We start from the raw sequence: 17,732 nt of genomic DNA, 5'->3' as shown, positions 1-17,732 counted from the left end.
TTTTTCCAATAAATGTTATGTTATTTTAATGGACAAAAAAATGCTTTTCTTTCAAAAACAAGAAAATTGAAACGCAACCCCAAACCTTTGAATTGTAGTGTATATTCTAACCAAACACAAAAAACACTAATATCTTTTAATGTTTGAACATCTTAGTTATACTGCTGGTAAATCAAAAGATTGTATTTGAGATTCGGCACAGTCTTAGTAAACGGTAGCATTACTCAAACAAATGAACACAACAGTATTCTTTCATTATATTTAACTTTATTAGTGCATACGCTGTTGGATATAACAGAGACAGACAAACATTGTGGAAAAGTACAGAAGATTTTAATTGAATGGGAGCACGATTTAAAACTAAAAGGGGGAAAACATGATCAGGAATGTGTAAGACCATATCAAGCATCTTGGAAGAACGAATCCAGGTCCTCGGTCATTTCTGCCACCACCTCCTGAGGGAGGTTCCCTGGTCCTGGTGTCTGTCGGACGGCTACATTGGAGGGTTTGGGGGTGGCGATATCTTCCCGCTTCACATCCCCCTTTCCCCCAGCCACAGCCCCAGGACCACCCAGAAGCTTCTGGCTCTCCAGAAAGTACTGGTTCGGGTGATTCAGTGAGAACCCAGAGTCCTCAATCTGGACAGAACAGAAACATTTTGTTTGGTATGAGAAGTAAAAGACGACCAGTGACAACATTAATGACATCTGCGATGGTCAGTTTGACAGGAATATTAAACAAGAAAACAAACGGTACTGCAGTTGTAACTCCCCCCTCTTTCAACCAGGACTGTGTGTGAACACACTGGCTATGACGACACCCTTACTAAACACCTTTCATTTCCAGACTCCTTTGTTGAACAAGGAACATGCAAGGTGACGTGCTGAAACATCGAGTCCAGTGACCCATACTGTACCAACTCTTTGTGCTTGATGGGGATATATACATCTCACAAAAAGAACAAAGACATAATTTCCCTACTCATCCAAGTAAAGCTTCACTAATTTCTCCTGCCCATTATCCTGTCCCTCGTCTGTCCTGTAAACTAACAAAAACGAATATAGAAGAAAGCACTAGTGGGAAGATGTCAGAGTCATGGGTTGTGGGAACAGGGCGCTGTGCAATCCATTACAGCCTGATCCGGATCAGCATTACCACATTACAGCAAACAGCACTTGGCCTTCTGGCCGAGCTAAATGACAAATGACAAATGCATAAACATGAAACAATCCCAACCGGAGATCAGAAACAAATCAATCTCTGAATGATTTGGCTACAACCCCCCCAACCCCGCCCCGCCCAACCCGAGGTGAAGCGTCTCGGAGCCCTCTCTCCTGGACGCCATTTCATTACTCATTCCATTGGTTGATTTATTGCCCCTGTGTAAATATTTCATCAGTGAAGTATAATTTGACCTTTAATAAACGCTGCCAAGGAGGGAACGCCTGCCATCTTTACAAACAGACATGGAACTAGGTAGGACATGTGGCAGAGATTTCGTTCTCGCTGTTGCAGGCAATGGGGAAATGAGTTGTTCAACGCTGTGCTCCATAATGACCCGGGCATAATCTGGTTGTTGATCAGTGGGATGGCTCAGACCCCAAACACAAAAAAGCCACATGACTCATGAATTTCATAAATGGGGGGTTTTCATTTGGGGGTTGTTTTTTGTTTGCGTGCGTGCATGCGTGAATTTCAAAGGCTGTTAGAGCAAGCTGTTTATCAGAGCTGCCATCTTTTTTATTCCAGGGGAATTATGCCCCCGTCCATCTGACTGTACAGCTCCAGGCTATTAGTCAGCACCGATGACCCAGAGCCCCATTCCATTCCTCCAGAGGGTCAAATTAATGACGCCCTTGGAAAGCAATGACAGAATTATCAGAAAGACCACTTAGAGGCATTTAAATCCTTCTCTGTGACAACACGAGTATATTACAACAGTGGATGTGAGGGGAAACAAGCCTCGCAAATATTAAATATTAATCAAAAGACTAATTACCAATGGGATCTATTGCAATAGTGGACTAGCTTTGGGATATTAAGGATGATTTCTATTCTTCATACAGTATCAGTCTTGAGAGGGAGGCAACTTTTGTTGTTAAGAACTTGAGCAGTGTTGAAGCCAGTAGAAGGCTGTAATGGAGTGTATTACCTCAGCCAATAAAGATGATTTAGGCTGTCATTCAGGAACAATGCAACCCACCCACCTAAGGGAGTAGCTACAGTACTGTAGGTCCATACAAGGTGTCCTTTACCTGGCAGAGGAATGTCATCCTCAAGAAAGAAAGCTACTTTAATCAGATAGACTTTTTAAAGTTAATTTTAGCTCTTACTCTTGAACCAAAAACTGTTGTGGATAAGAGTGTCTGCCAAATGACTGAAATGGAGAATTTAAAGCTTATGCTGTGCACAGAACATGGCTGCCCTAAATACAAATATATATAGGTAGTCAAATACCTTTCTAAATAACTAGACATTGGTCAACTATCTGTTAATAGACAGGAGGGACACTGTTCTGAAGAAGAGCATTGTACGTGCACATTCCCAAAGCGGTCAGACTGAAATTCAACGGAAGATATTTGCCGCATCACAGGCTAAACTTTGCCACGGAGCACTGCGGAGTGACGGCAAACATTCAGAAAGCCTTACCCCCAAAAATTCCCTTCAAACACGGCTCCCTTCTCTCCCCTCCAGTCAAATGAAAGTGTCACATACCAGACAGTCAACGTTTAGAGAGTCTACGCGTCTACTTTCTCATCAGGATACTCACATTTCAGCTGCTTTGACCGCTGAGGGGGCAGGCCGCATGTTAAATAGCTAATCCTGACTGACATATCTCTAGATTATTGCTTTCACGCCCCAAAAATAAAAACACACTCTCTCTTGTCGATCCATAAGAATGCAGAGCGTCCAATTTTAACACAATAAACAGTGCGGCACAGAGAAATCACATTGTCAACACATATTTGAGAGACCCGCTTCCACTCATTTGCTTTTCCCAATAGCGCTGACCCAGAAACCAACCACTGCTGTTATGTCTTGCTGAAAATAACACAAGCAATCCCTGAGATTTATGTGAGAGCAACGGCAATAATCAACGTGCATGACAATGTCACAAAGAACAACAGGAACGTGTTGTACCCTGCCTATTACATATTCGTTTCTCCGCCTTCCTAAATATAGAATGAACATTAATAACCTTGAATGTGACTGAAACTGCTGATCCAAAGGTCCCCCACTAAAAGGCATTAGATCAAATAAATTAAATATTCATTAGGGGCTAAATTAATCTAAAGTGCCATGATAAACCCATAAAACTTAAACGACTTTGACAGCTAATGATGGATGTGATTACAGAGCTGGGGGCCCCTCCAGAGGCCCTCCCCAAGGCCCCACAGTGGCAGGCAGGCCGCCCCCGTAACATACGGCCCCAAATAAAAGGCGTCCTTACATTGTGTGTCAGCTCAAAGTACTTCTGGCAGGCCAGCTGATAGTGCATTCCCTTGACCAACTCCAGGATCTGAAAACCAGAAACAAAAACAGGGAAATATAGATATTAGAAATGTGCAGGGGTGGAAAAAGTTAATATAAAGACACACATTATAATTACATACTGGTGATTGATTTGATGTGCAGTTTTGGTGTCCGCAAACAGTATTTCATACAAACCAACAGCTTTCTAGCTAGGTATGCTCAGGTGTGTAAATGAGAACTCAGTTGTCAGATGTCTCTGTTTGGGGCTACAACCAAATGGGAAAATGCATGCAATAGCCTCTTCCCCTAGTCAGTTGAAATGGGATCAGATATAGTTTGTTGACACTCCAAGCTGCTAGGTTTTAGTCAAAAGTGTAGGGCAATCAGAAATAAAACATTAAAAAGATGCATTCACCTGCATACAAATAAGATTTTTAAATCCACCATAGGTTAAGTCTGCATCATTTCATATTTTTTTCATGAGGTGAACTAAACTCTATATGCGAGGTAACTCTCTGGGCGGTATACTTTGTAGTCATCTCCTTAGCCTAATCAGCCTTCTTGGGGCTATGTGGATATAGTCACATCAGAATATTGTCACTTCACCCGCCAAACAATTATTTAGCAAGTGGGTATGTACGCTTTAGGTTCTGGTTCATTAATTCTATAGCTTAGAAAGCCTGCTCATCGGAATTAAAGGAGCCACCTGGGACAGGTAGAAAACATGATTTTGATCTTTTCATGATTAATTATGTCCATAGCGCTGTCTATGAATTTGAAAGTTGTTCTATTTCTCCAGCTGCAGCCCATAGATGCCGACAAGGAACACTGATGCTTTATTGGCTTTAAATCCCAGATTCCTTGTTAAAACATTGTGACATACTGTAGGCATTCTCAAATTATACCATTTACAGAATTATTTTATTCCCCTAACCAACATACAGGGATTTCATCTTCCTTAAAGACAAAAAGTTTGGCCCATAAAGACACCTTGGCCCATTAGGACATTTGCTTAAAACAGGACAACATTTTAAAGTAATTTTTTTGTTTTATGTTGCATTACCAATTGACAACCAAAATATGGCTGCATGTAAGGCTATACAATTTTATTAAATATTACATAACTAATTGGTACAGGAATGTTGTTGCGAGAGGATTTAACTTTGACACGTAACGTTGGCTAGCAGCAGTAAACAGTAGCAGGAATAATTTCAATATGATGAATGCAGCGTTTGTTGTTAAGGCCCTTGTGATTTCTGGTTGCTAATAATGGGGCAACATCATAAGCATGGAATTAAAATTAGGCTCAAATTATAACATGCCCTGACTTGACACAATGAAGAAAATGGAAAAAGAACTCGCAATACATCTTGTGCCCAAAAGTCATTTGCACATACCAAGCCTAAAGGGATTAATTGCGAGTTATGACAACGCGAACCACGAAATCCCAGTGATATATCCTGAACAAAAATATAACCGCAACGTGCTAAGGGTTGGTCTCAGTTTTCATGGGCTGAAATAAAAAGAAACGTTTTTCATGCTCTACATTTGTTTGGATCTCTGGAGCTCTTCTCCTCTGTCACCAGACAGGTGTTGAACATGAACATTATATAGGTGCACCTCGTCCTGGGGACAAAAGGCCACTGTAAAAATGTTTTGTCAGTCTACGCAATGCCCGAGTCTCAAGTTGAGGTAGGGTGCTATTGAGGTGCTGGCTAAAGGAATGTCCACCAGAGCTATTGGCAGAAAACTGTGCAATGCATGCTGCGTTTATACAGCTCGGGAAAAAACTCTGGAGACCACTGCACCTTTTTCCTTCCTTTCCAAAAAAGTTGAAAAGGAAGGTTTTGAGTGAGGAACAGAAGGGTTAAAATTAAGGGACCACTGCAAATTGAACGCTCCTGTTCCTCACTAAAGAATTTCCTTTTCAACTATTTTGGAAAGGAAATAAAAAGGTGCAGTGGTCTCTTCAGCTTCTGGGGCTTTATTTTTGTTCATTTGTAGACATATAGACAGTACAGTATCTCATTATCTAAAGCTATTGACCAGGGCTTCGGATATTATGCCTCCAATCCCTCTGTATCTCTTTCAACACACTGTAAACCGAGCTGGTAAAACATATCGACAGGTGCACAAATGCCTTATCAACCTAAAGAGAGATTACACGCCAATGTTCCACTTGCAGCTTGTCAGTTGGGTTTCTGGGGTTCCTGACACAGACAAAGCCCCCTAGAGGCAAAGGGGATTGAATGGTAATACTGAATCATTCATGTTGTCATGAGAGATCCCTGACACCAGATAGGGCATGACTTCAGGCTTTCTATACATTTTTATGGCGCTACTTCAGCCATTCACACAGCAATTCAGTTATTTATCATTATAACACTGGAAGGACCAATAGAAGTGCCATGGTGAAAGCGCTGCCAGTGGCTGCCCTTCTAAAAGAGAGACAGCTTAACTCCCATTCTTAGTGGGGGCATTGTCACATGTCGACATCTCCCTGGTCTGACCCGTTTGGCCCGCGGTGTCAGTGTTAACGCTAGGCAGTGCTCGGCAGAAGGGGCGAGGGAGGGCCGATGTTACGCATATTAATAACTTCTTTCTTCGGATTCAGTCTCTCGGATTTAATAAGGCTGCCCACTTAGCCAGGCTCTCTGCTGAGGGGCCTTCATGGTGCAGGCATTGGCCTCCTGGGCCAAAGTAGTGTCAGTGTCTTCCACCACCCCCCCCAGCCCACCCCCCACCCCCCCACCGTCAGACACAGAGTACATACCCGTACCAGCCAGAGATCCTGTAGGGGTTTGCTGATGGGGACAGGGGAGAAATTATTAATTTCATTTGAAGAGAGATGAGCTCCCCTCGGGTTGGTTGTCCACCTAAATTAGCACACTGTCCGCTAGTCCTTCCCTAGTCCTCAACGGATTGCTGAGTATGTACAGTAGATCATTATTTAAAATATTGATTAGCCTCTCACTAAAGTGCGGTCTTTACACTTGTTTTTAGAGAAAAGCACTAACAATTACACAGTGATTTGGTATCGCTTTAAAAACCACTACTTGTACCCCAGAAAGACAGCTCAGCCAAACGATGTTAAAGGCATAATTGCTTAGAACACATGGATCTGTCTAGGTCTCCATGATAAAGTTCATAGGCCAAATTTCCTCAATGAACAAAGTGTGCCGTTAAAAATCCTTTCCTTAGTCGGCAGGTCAGAGAAGCGGGGCCAAGAAAAATGAAAGGCGGACACGAATTAGCAACTTCGACCAGTCGTAACAGAGTAAAGAACCTACTGTCAGCTCACTCCACCGCTTTAAAATGTTGCCAATGGGGCTGTGCCACTGATACTTTTCGTATAGCTCAAATGGTTAGACTGCGGTCAAGGCGTCGCGTGTGTCGCGTAACACAGAAGCGCACAGGCCAGTGCCCAGTGTTGGACAGTCGTACTGTCATCGGAGGAAGCTAAATCAACAGCAGCATGTTGACGTCCTTTTCACCGGCGTTCTCAGCCGGATGGGCAGCTGGGCATAAGCTCACCCCACGGTCAGCTTGAAAATGTCACAGGCGGCGCTATCCAATTAGTACCTGTGCAACAGCTCTAAAGATTAGAACACTGTCAAGAAGGGCAGTCGGGTGTGTTGTGAGGCGCCACTGGTTAGTTCCCTGTGTGGGGCAGGGGAACTGTTGGCAGCAGCAGATTTATATCAGTTTCACTGAGAATGGTTTGAATGATTCAGCACACAGTAAAATAAAAAAGAACCAATCCCAAACACTGATAGAATCTGAATTGACCTCTAACTGTCAAATCAGGACACACACCAGATTCATGTCTAGGAGCTGTACACAAACCCTCCATTTGTTCAGACTGGTGCACACTAATGTTGAATGCAGTGTTGGGAGTAAAATACATACATAATGTATATATTGACAAGTGATCTGCTTACTAATAATGAGAACATTTGTTTTCATTTTTAATTGCACAGAGGGAAGAATAAAAGCTTTGAGCTAGAAGCCAATTCACTGACTTGTAGAGTGGTTTACAGGGTGCAGAAATGTAGAAATGCAACCCATTCAAAACATAGCCTACAGCAATAACAAATAAGCAATCTCACACTTGTTAAACAAGTAGTATAGTTAGACATCACCGATCATGTAATACACCATTTCATTCGGTAATTAGATCTCCACAGAGAATACACAATACAATTAGTGCATTAATTAAAATATCAGCAAATGCAGGTTGCTCTCCCATACTACACAGTGTTAACCAATACCTTGGGATTTTGGTTAAAGGCATATGCACGCACATGGCCCCTGAGAACTTCTGACACTGGCCTTTCACTAGTTCTGAAGGTCAAAACCAAAACTATTGTTGAGGCTATTTGTATGTATAGTCCCGGCCTTTAGAACAGCTAGCCAAAGGATCTGAGTGCCTCAAACTATCGACTATTACCGAAGAAATATGAAACGTAACTTTTCAGCCATGGCTTTTTTAACACCATCCTGCTTTGACATATTTCCACGTCATTTGTTTTTGGATGTCTATTTTGTACGGTCTCCCAACAACAGTTTTACTATTGTTTTTTTATATTTATTTTGAGAAATGCAGAAATAATTTTGTATCTTCACTTTAAATTGGCATAGAAACATTTGTTCTACTCTACATTCTTATTTGTGTTTGTAAAACACCTAAAGAAATGTGCTACATATCTACACACGCATACACAGTCTGATCTTTTCATCACTGACACAAACCCTAACCTTAGTTCAATATCATTTCCTATATTATACTGTGGGACGTAAGTTCTTCATATCAGACTTTCAATAGTGAACTTTATGGCCCAATTAAAAAGGGACCATGAATTAATAGAACATCCTGAAGGTCCATAACTCTAAGAACGTAATGGCCAGACCTTACAACTTCATTTCATTACCTGCACCATTGAGCCCAGTTTAATGCGCTGAGAGAACACACTGAAAGTGCTTAAAAAAGTGCACATGAAAATACACCCGGATTCATTTTAAAAGACAGTGATGCTGAGCCGGTCAAAGCTGTAAACCCACTGAGCTGCTCATATATATGTGTAAACTGGCCTCTGGGCTGGAGCACTGAGGTTTTCCACTGCTCATAGGATATCAACACTCCAATATTACACAGTTATCAAACAATTCCGAGAAGGCAAATGATCTCCGAAGGAAAATTGCATATGAAGTCAACTGAAGCAAATTTGATTTCAGAAAAGTGTTTAAACCTGAATTGAATTAACACTTAATAAAATATGCTGAACAGATAACAGTTTCTGGTGTATAAAAATCCAATGATTTAGGTAGAATTGGGAAAAGTAATTTATTCCTAACATTCCTTAGTCTCATGAAAATCAGTCAACTTTGTAAAAAGTGTGAGGACAATGTAAATATAGCGCTGTACAAAATCCATATTTTAAAAACTTTGCTTTCACACATCATTTCTGATAGTTACGATGAGCAGTTTAAAGAAAGTGCCTGGTTAAAATCTTTTTCAAGAGTGTGTATTTTGTTATCTCATAACCAAATAGCGTTGTTGTTGTCTAATGCACGTGTGTGGCCAAAGCATATATCGAAGGAAGAACACTTTTAAAACCTTAAAACGTCATACTCCAGAGCAGGATGAGTTGACCAATCAGAGGTCTACAACAATATTTTTAATGACCCGTCTATGCCCACAGCATTATGTTGTTAATGTACACCCACAGCTTTCCATTACAGATCGCTGCTTTTTAACATAATTGAAATAAATTGGAAAGGGAAAACAATTTCACAGATTTTGTAATTACTCATATTTTGTAACTTATGATGATGTGACACTTTGGCTCTGGAAAATCCAGTATTTTGAAAAACTGATCATTCTGGCCCTGTATAAAAAGCGGATCGACACAAAGAAAAGTCAAAAAGTGGATCACTCCTTTACTGACTTTATAAGCCTTTTATAACCATGCAATTTGGTGATACTGCACATTTGTAACAGTTTTTTGTTGTTGTTGTAAATAACCAGGTTGTATCCCTTCAGCAATATAAAGCAGATAAGGCAGAACAGACAGTCTCAACATAGTAGTGCCAAATGTAGCGAGAAGAGCTGCACGGCCCCATCAGTCAACAGCTTGTCATGAGCCTGATACTGAGACAGCGTCCTGCCGCAGTCGGGCACAAACCCACCTGACTGACGCCACCCGGGGACACCTTGTAGGACTGTAGCTTCTGCTTCAGCAGCTCCGGGTCAGTGTGCCGGAATGGACACCCTGCAACGGCCAGAACACAGAGACCACAGACGGGACAGGGAGTGAGACGGGACGGAACAGCGGAACTCGCAATATCCGCAAAAAGACACATTAAGAAAAAAAAAACTAAACTTGTGGAAGACCGGACGGAGCAGCTATAAACACATTGGTATTTCTCAGAACCGGCAGACGACAACTGGGCCGGTGGTGTTCTCAAGGAAAGCGTCAAGGTTGCACACAGTTCGCATCACCGGTGTCCCCGCTATCAGGGTTCGTTAACTAACAGGCTAACGAGGATGAGGACTAAGGGCTCGTCACCGGCGCGGCAACCCGCCAATCTCTCCGGGCCGCGGCGTCACTCACCGTGATGGTCTCCCTGGCTGGGCGGGTTGGACAGAATCACCTTCATGCAACTGTAGGGGGTGTAGTCAGTGCGCTTGCCTTCCTTCCCGAACATGTGGCGGATGCTGTAGGCATATGCTTTGTCAAACTGGGAGATGAGAGAGGGAAGGCAGGAGAGATGAGAGGGGGAGATGTGAGACATAGGGTTGTGGTGTGGGGGGGTGCGGCGGAAGTGGGGGGGGGGGGGTGGGGGTGTAAACACAGACATTGTTGTACATCACGTCGGCGCTGGCAGGGTGTTTTCTGCCATGAATTATTGAGCTATTAGAGGGAACCTGCTGTAGAGGTGCCGCCAAACTCCAGACAGCTGTGACTGGATTATGGACAATGTGGCCCTTTTCATCCTGTCATCTCTCCCGTCCCTGTTTTTGGCCGAGCACCGCTTTACAAATACGCTGTGATCTTCCGCTCAACCCTGGGAATAAACCAGGCCAGGTGTCAAAATTTGTCAGTGAGGTGTTAACATAAAAGGCGATTGATTTAGAGAGGTAAAAAAAAACCCAGTCACATTACAGGCCTGTGAAATACACGCCACCTGTTGTTGTGGAGTCCGTATTCAGCCGAGAGATTGAATTGGAAGATCACAGAATGAAAACAATCAATCCTGGTGTAAAGAATACATAGGCTCACATATTGTGGCATTTGAATGGAAAATCCGATGCTAACTCGGTTGAAAAATTCACGAAAACCCCCAAAGAACCGCTGATCCAGTGCAAATCAAAAGGAGGTTTAACCAGTGAACGCTGAACCCGAAAAAGCCTCTGGAACGTATCTTTGCATTCCACAGCAGCTTCCACTGCTCGGCATACAGGCCTTACTGTCCATACCGTCGCTCCAAAATATATGGCGTGTGCTTAAGAAACCATTACAGTGTTTGCGTTCGATGGGGGTCACTGCATTCAATCTCAGCTGTGAACTCAATTTACCAATCATATGTACTCCCGTAACCGCTCAGAAGGGAAATACGGCCACCCCTTGATGGTAAAATCAACAGAGGGCTGCGAGCGAGCGAGAAAACATTCATCACGATTGTATTCATCATAATCCATTAAAGTTGTAATAAAACCTCTGAACTTGACAAGGTGACTAGCTACATAGTGGCAATATAAGGAGCGATAAAAACTACTCACCAATCATACATTAATGATATGGTGCTCCTTGGGATTTAGGAAGCCATTTCCAGTTTAAAAACCACTGCCTACTGTATTAAAAATGCTCCAGGAGCTCTTGGTCAGCGCTTAGACATTTATTACGTAAAAGGTGACTCTGTTATGACTTAAACGGCTACCCATGCATATTAATGAGCAACAGTAGATCATGGAGAGTTTGACACTAAACTCTCAACATCAAGAAGTAAAACGACTCGATATTTCTACAAGAAGCACCCAATACCTACAACCAATACCTCCACCAAATACCTCCACCCAATACCTACAGCACCACAAACGCACAATGACGCTGGTTAACTGAAGGTCTACATCCGCCAGTAACACCGGCCCCTCGTCGCCACCCACGGTGCCATTCAGTGATCGGCACGGCTCACCAGTAACGCAGCTCCGAGGGCCACAGTGACATTAGCCCGACGAAGCCGGTGTAATCACCAGGAGAGGCGTAGCGACGGAGTGTCAGAAGCGGCAGCCACTCATCCAGTCAGCGGTCCACTGAAAGACTGCCACACACCGCGCCTGTCAAGCTTCTGCTGAACACACCACTTAATCAGAACACTAATTATTGTGCTCATGTCAACTACTTCCAGTGTAATGTATGCAAATGCCCATGAGAAGTTCATTGTTATTCCATCACAGAGTTGGAAAATTACTGCTAAATTAAATCGTCAGCAAGCTATTTTTTTTTTCTTTCCTTAAGTATTTTCAAAACACCAAAACCTGAGAGCTGCTGTTCTTACAATTATTTGACACCAATATATAGCCTAGATGAACTGAGACTGATAGCAGGCATGTCTAATGCTAAACTGCAATCACAACTGTAAAGCTAACTAATCCAATAATGAATCAATGTAAACGTGTGTATTTAATAAGCATTAATCCGCAGAAGATTAATGAAATAACAAAAATGCCTAAATCATTCAGGTTTTTTTGGGTTTGGAACACCCACCTACTGCAACCACACGCAGGCAAATAACACACTGAGCGTCAGCAAACACATTCCCAGGGACACAGGTTCAACAGTTGGCTTCTCAAGTCAACATAGAAAATAAAACACACAACATGGTAGCATGCAGTCGGTGCAACTTAATTTAACCAGTAACAGTCCGATACGCATTATTTTACAGAAAGGATTTGGTAGAGAATGTGTGGAAACTACAGAAAGCAGGCTGACTGTAGAGAATGTGTGGAAACTACAGAAAGCAGGCTGACTGTAGAGAATGTGTGGAAACTACAGAAAGCAGGCTGACTGTAGAGAACGCAGTAAAGCATGTTGACACGGCTGTTTGTTAATGCAGCGTCTGCCCCGTGGGCCTACCGTACAGCCTGCTAACATCTCCAGTCCAACAGTTTGGCAATGGTGAGAAAGAAACAAGGCTAAAGCAGAAAGGATTAGGAGTGTGTGTGTGTGTGTGTGTGTGTGTGTGTACACACGACTAGTCATGGCTCCTCAGAGACCGTCCATTGTGAATGATGTGGCACTAGCCTTAATCCATCTTCTGCACAATGCCATTAAAACATGTTTAATTTTAATCACTGCTACAAGCCGAATGACAAAAACCACCTCGTACAATGAAGGGCCCAACACTGAAGGTGAGGGATTCCACAAGACATCATTCCCCTCAGTATTTTTGCTTTTGCAGTTATAGTACCAGCATACTGTAGCCTTTGTGCTTTTCCTAATTAATTCTGTAGACAAAATGTAGCCTTTGTCTTTCGCCTAATTACTGTAAATCATCAATGAATTGCTGTGTTTATTTAAAGAAAAAATGCATTAGTATTTCCTTGACCTTACTTTGGACCCTGAAATGCTTAATCAGATCATGCGGGAAACTTGCCCCCTAATATATTTTCCAAATGTTGGGCATAGTGAGACTATATAATATTAGATCTTCAATGAAACCATTATTTTAAATAAAGGAAACCCGAGTAGACAAATAATGTATAATACTAAATATACCTAATTTGCAAAGTTATGCAAAATCCCAATGAGAAAGTACACTCATTAACTGGCTGGGTCACATTTACCTACAATCACTGCAACCAAATGGTTCCTGTACTTGATTGATCAGTCTCATGCATCACAGAGTAGCAGCAGCTTTCACTCAGTGACATCTGCATGTTTTTAAAGAATAACGGCTTTTCATAGGTCCTGCCACAACATCTCAATTGGGTTCAGGTCTGAAATCAACTCGACCTTTCCAAAATAAATTCTCTTTTCACTTTCAACTTACCCATCAAAGTATGTGAAAACATACAGTCCTCCTGAACACATTAAAATAACAGGTTTTACTTTTAAACCCTTTATTACAAAAAATGGCAGTTATATCATTTTGCCAACATCTGAGCATTATTTCGAACAGATAGTTTGGAAATCTCAACAGAAATAAGACTGAATGGGCCATTAAGTAAAGCCTCCGAGACCATTATATTAGTGGGTTGTATAAATTGCTTGTGGATAACAGGCTACATACAGCACATTCTACATTAGTCAAATGTGGATTAAGGTGAAAACCACAGAGGGCAATGGAAATACTTAATGTTAATGTTCTTCTTCAAATCCATCCAATATTATACCAACTTTGGGAAATATCCCTCAGATAATCCAAGCCCACAGTGTATTTTGAGGCGCTAGTCTCTTAGCAACCGTCCCCTATTTGTTCAGAAGCAGTGTTTTCCCAATCCAGAAAGTCTTTTCTTTCAGGACATAGCTGCAGGTTCGTCATTTCTCTGACCTTTAGATATTTATCTCTCACTCAAGACGGAGAAACGTCGGAACATGTATCACGTTCTGCAGATGTATTTATTTGCTTATCCTTTTTTGCCAGTCAACATTTCTTACATATCTTCTGCTGAAACTCTCCAGTAACATTTTCTTAACTTAAAATGTATGTACATATATTTTTTTTAAAGCAAAAATAAGCCCTGCGGCTATTTGTAGGCTACATATTCTCTGTCTGTTTATACTTAAGATATTGCAGCAGCAGAAGCACAGGCTACACACATCACATCTGGGGAAAAACACGTTTTAACCACCAAGTATCTACATCTATGATGTGATCTTCACACACTCCAAATGTAAAGTGTTGGTCCGGTGTTTTACATTTGTTCACAAATTTCCCCAAGGTGTGGCCAATCAAAAAGTTAATTCAGTATAACTATAGCCAAACTCTAAACTGGGGTAAGACATGCATTTTTCATTATGCATCAAGTGTGGAGGGAATGTGCAGTAGTCATGCCGACAGCAGGACAGCAGGAAGGTCTGCCAGAGCTGTTGCAAGTCAACACATCATTTCTCTACCATAAGCTGCATTCAGTGTTGTTTAAGAGGATTTGTTTGTACGTCCAAATGGCCACACAACCAAAGACAACAGGTAACCACGCCAGCCCAGAACCTTCCAGTTCTGCTACTTCACCTGCACGATTACCTGAGACCTGCCAAGACAGCTGAAGAAACAGTGGCTTAGCACAACTGAAGAATTTCAGCACTGTCAGAAACAGTCTCAGCAGAGGTGGAGCTTTAATAAGTGGAATGTGTGTGTGTGTGTGTGACAAATGGCAGCCAACAAGATTGGCACACAAGAACTTTGTTCCAATTACTGAAAGAAAAAAAATCAATCTATTATGATTTATTTTGGTTGATTTGCTATGTACTATTTAGTAAAGAGAATATTTACGTTAACATGGAAGGGATAAACATCTGCATTTCTTATCTGTTTCATGATTCCATAATGCATCTTTAGGATCAACCAATCTGTGACCGTGGTGGGGGGGGGGGGCCTTGTCTAGGGGCCTGTGCGGCCCGTGTCAGCAGAAGTGTGAAACAGAGTGGCCCAGGGGTGACGGGGGGGTTAAGGTGCGGGCAGGCATAAGCCATTTTTCAGCATGACGACACCGGGCTGAACGTCACAGGTACACGGGCACAATTCACAGAAGCCGAACATTTCCCAACACTTCCATGGCCGACAAACCCAAGTCACCCACGGAGCACGCGCAGGACGCTATGGACTGACACGGATGACGGCCTGTACCAGTTACCGCCGGCAACGCGGGAGACATTCCCACATCAACAGCCTGGTCAACTACGCGAGAACATCAGGCTGTAGGCGAATAATTAACGCCAGCTGATCACAGACCGTACATAGATACAGCATATCTCCATGTTCATGCATCGTGCTCGGCATGTGAGATTGTCTGTACCATACTAACAGCTAAGTGCTGCTTGCAATTCCCCTTTTTACTTGAGTGATATGTATTTAATGCTCAACCCCAAATCGTTATCCCTTCCCGAGTTCGTCACTCACAATTTAATTGAGATTATATAGCCTACGCAACATCTTCAGATTTCTGAATAGCAGAAATAAAAACCCTGTGGCTACTGGAAAGAACATTCCAAAAATAAAGATGTATACATGTTTTGTAAGCTAATTAGGGATCCAGGCTACAGCATTCTGTCTCGATGTTTGCAATGGAAAAAGAACATGAACGTGCTGTTTAGACTGCATGTTTGTGTCCTGCATGGTTTGATAACTCGGCCTAAAAAGCTTGCCTAAATATACTTCCTGGTTTGTGCTTACAATCCTAACAGCAAACTGTAAAACACATTAGTTGTAGCCCACGTAGCTTACTTCTCTGTTGTTCCCATCAGTCACATAGGGTGTAAAGGGAAAAGCACGAAGCCGATCCAGAACAAAAGTGAAGGGAGGGGGAGTCAAACACACATGCCGAATGTGATCCGCACAGAAGCTTCCAGTTCCCACAGCAGCAGGGAGGGGAAAGGTCAGAGAAAACCTGAACATGCAACTACTATTAGTTTATTTTAAGAGTCCCTGGTGCTAACGGGACAGCTACCCTGCCTGTGGAAAAAAATATATCCAAAAAAGACAGCAAAAGCGAGAGTGCCCCAAAGACTAATGCCTCGGCAGAGACATTAGACACAGAACTAGATGGAAACAAAGATAACATCCTGAGAATGACTTGAATAATAAAAACCTGGCGCTCCTTCAGGGAGGGATTGAACGTTTGGGAGGATTTTGTACACAGCCAGTCACGTACAGAGTACAGAGTCACCGAACACAGTGAAGGTCTCTGGGTCAAGCACATAATTATCCAGTTTCCAACAAGGGCAACGATGGACAAAGTGGTTTATGAGTAGGAGTGGAAGTACAAACCAAAATAACTCCGTTATACACTTGTCGACGTCATCCCAAAACCGAAACCCACATGATGGATTCAAGCCAGGCCAGTGTCTCACAGAATGTTAGAGACTGGTCAGATTTACATGTGCCAAATACAACAGGTACCAGTGTGACTTGTTGAGGGGGTAGCAGTACCAGTCCTTGAAAAATGAGGGCAAGTCCACATTTCCACATGGCAGACTATTGCACGTCAACAGTCAATGCCGAACCTTGGTGAGTTTGTATTTAACCATATTCATAATGTAACTGCATCGATACTAGGCAGCATCAATAGCACACGCACACAATATCACATCATATATTATGAAGCATTCATCATTCATCAGATAAGTACAAAAACAGTTAACTGGACGTGCCATCTCGACATCAACTGACCAGAGATTGCCATGATGTCAACTGCTGTGTCCGCGCGTCTCAGGAATCTTGGGCCAAACTCCCGCTACGGCAAAATGTTTGTTTCACTGGCGAACCACAATGCAATTTAGATGGCAATTACTGCCAATTGTCAAATTGACTTGGCTTTAATTTCATATTTATTTTCATTATTAAAATATTAAAAATATTTGTTCCTGACCATATGGAAAGGTTTAAGCAACGGTAAAGATAATCTGTTATAATTATAAAAATTTTATTAAAAGATGGAAAAGGTATAAACGGGAATGGGTGAAAATTCTTGATCCAACATAAGCCTCTACACATGTTGTGGCTGCACGAGGCAGGCGGAGGAGAAAGAATGAAACAGGAAACAAAAATACCATCTGCCCTCTATGAAGACAGTGTACGGATAAAACCATAGTCCAGATGTAACAGTTGCTGATATTCAAATACCCCTCTCCTTACTACTAACTTCTCACACTGCCATATAAGGCAGCAATGTCTTCACAAAATACATGCAATAATATGGCCTATGGATAGTTGCGGTCGTTTACTATAGATCAGACGTTTTTTGGGGGTTCATAACATTTTTGTGTTGTCAAACTGGGCCTGGGCACAGGCTTCTGCACACTGGACCAGGTTAAAATGTCCAGGGCTTTTTATTTGTCATTAAAATTATAGCACTGCAATGAAACACAATAACAGAGAAAAACTATTTAGACAACCCCTACAATATATAAACAAAATCTTTTGTTTTGTGAAAAATTGATCTGTTGAGATATTTATATAGGCTTATCTTCGAGGAAATATCCACAAAATTAATTTCTAGCAAACACACAGATTTTTCAAATTGGCTTAAAGTGTCT

The 17,732-nt window shown here is 42.1% G+C and overlaps 1 protein-coding gene across 2 annotated transcripts in view; it reads right to left on the bottom strand.

The window, feature by feature from the left end:
• Window positions 1-265: 265 nt before the first annotated feature.
• prim2 (DNA primase subunit 2) overlaps window positions 266-17,732 on the bottom strand; it is a 78,631-nt gene continuing 61,164 nt past the window's right edge. The window contains exons 11-14 of one of the 2 annotated variants that reach the window (XM_010888997.4): window positions 10,089-10,215; window positions 9,664-9,746; window positions 3,452-3,520; window positions 266-638 (exon numbers count right to left, since the gene is read on the bottom strand). In XM_010888997.4, coding sequence (XP_010887299.1) covers window positions 402-638; window positions 3,452-3,520; window positions 9,664-9,746; window positions 10,089-10,215 — 516 coding nt within the window. In that variant the 3' untranslated portion in view covers window positions 266-401. The remainder of the gene's footprint in view (window positions 639-3,451; window positions 3,521-9,663; window positions 9,747-10,088; window positions 10,216-17,732) is intronic. The other variant, XM_010888998.3, reaches the window with a different exon arrangement.

Source organism: Esox lucius, chromosome 6, assembly GCF_011004845.1.
Source record: "Esox lucius isolate fEsoLuc1 chromosome 6, fEsoLuc1.pri, whole genome shotgun sequence".
Taxonomy (NCBI): domain Eukaryota; kingdom Metazoa; phylum Chordata; class Actinopteri; order Esociformes; family Esocidae; genus Esox; species Esox lucius.
Note: the sequence above shows the minus strand (reverse complement) of the source record. Positions and strands in the feature narration are given on the sequence as shown.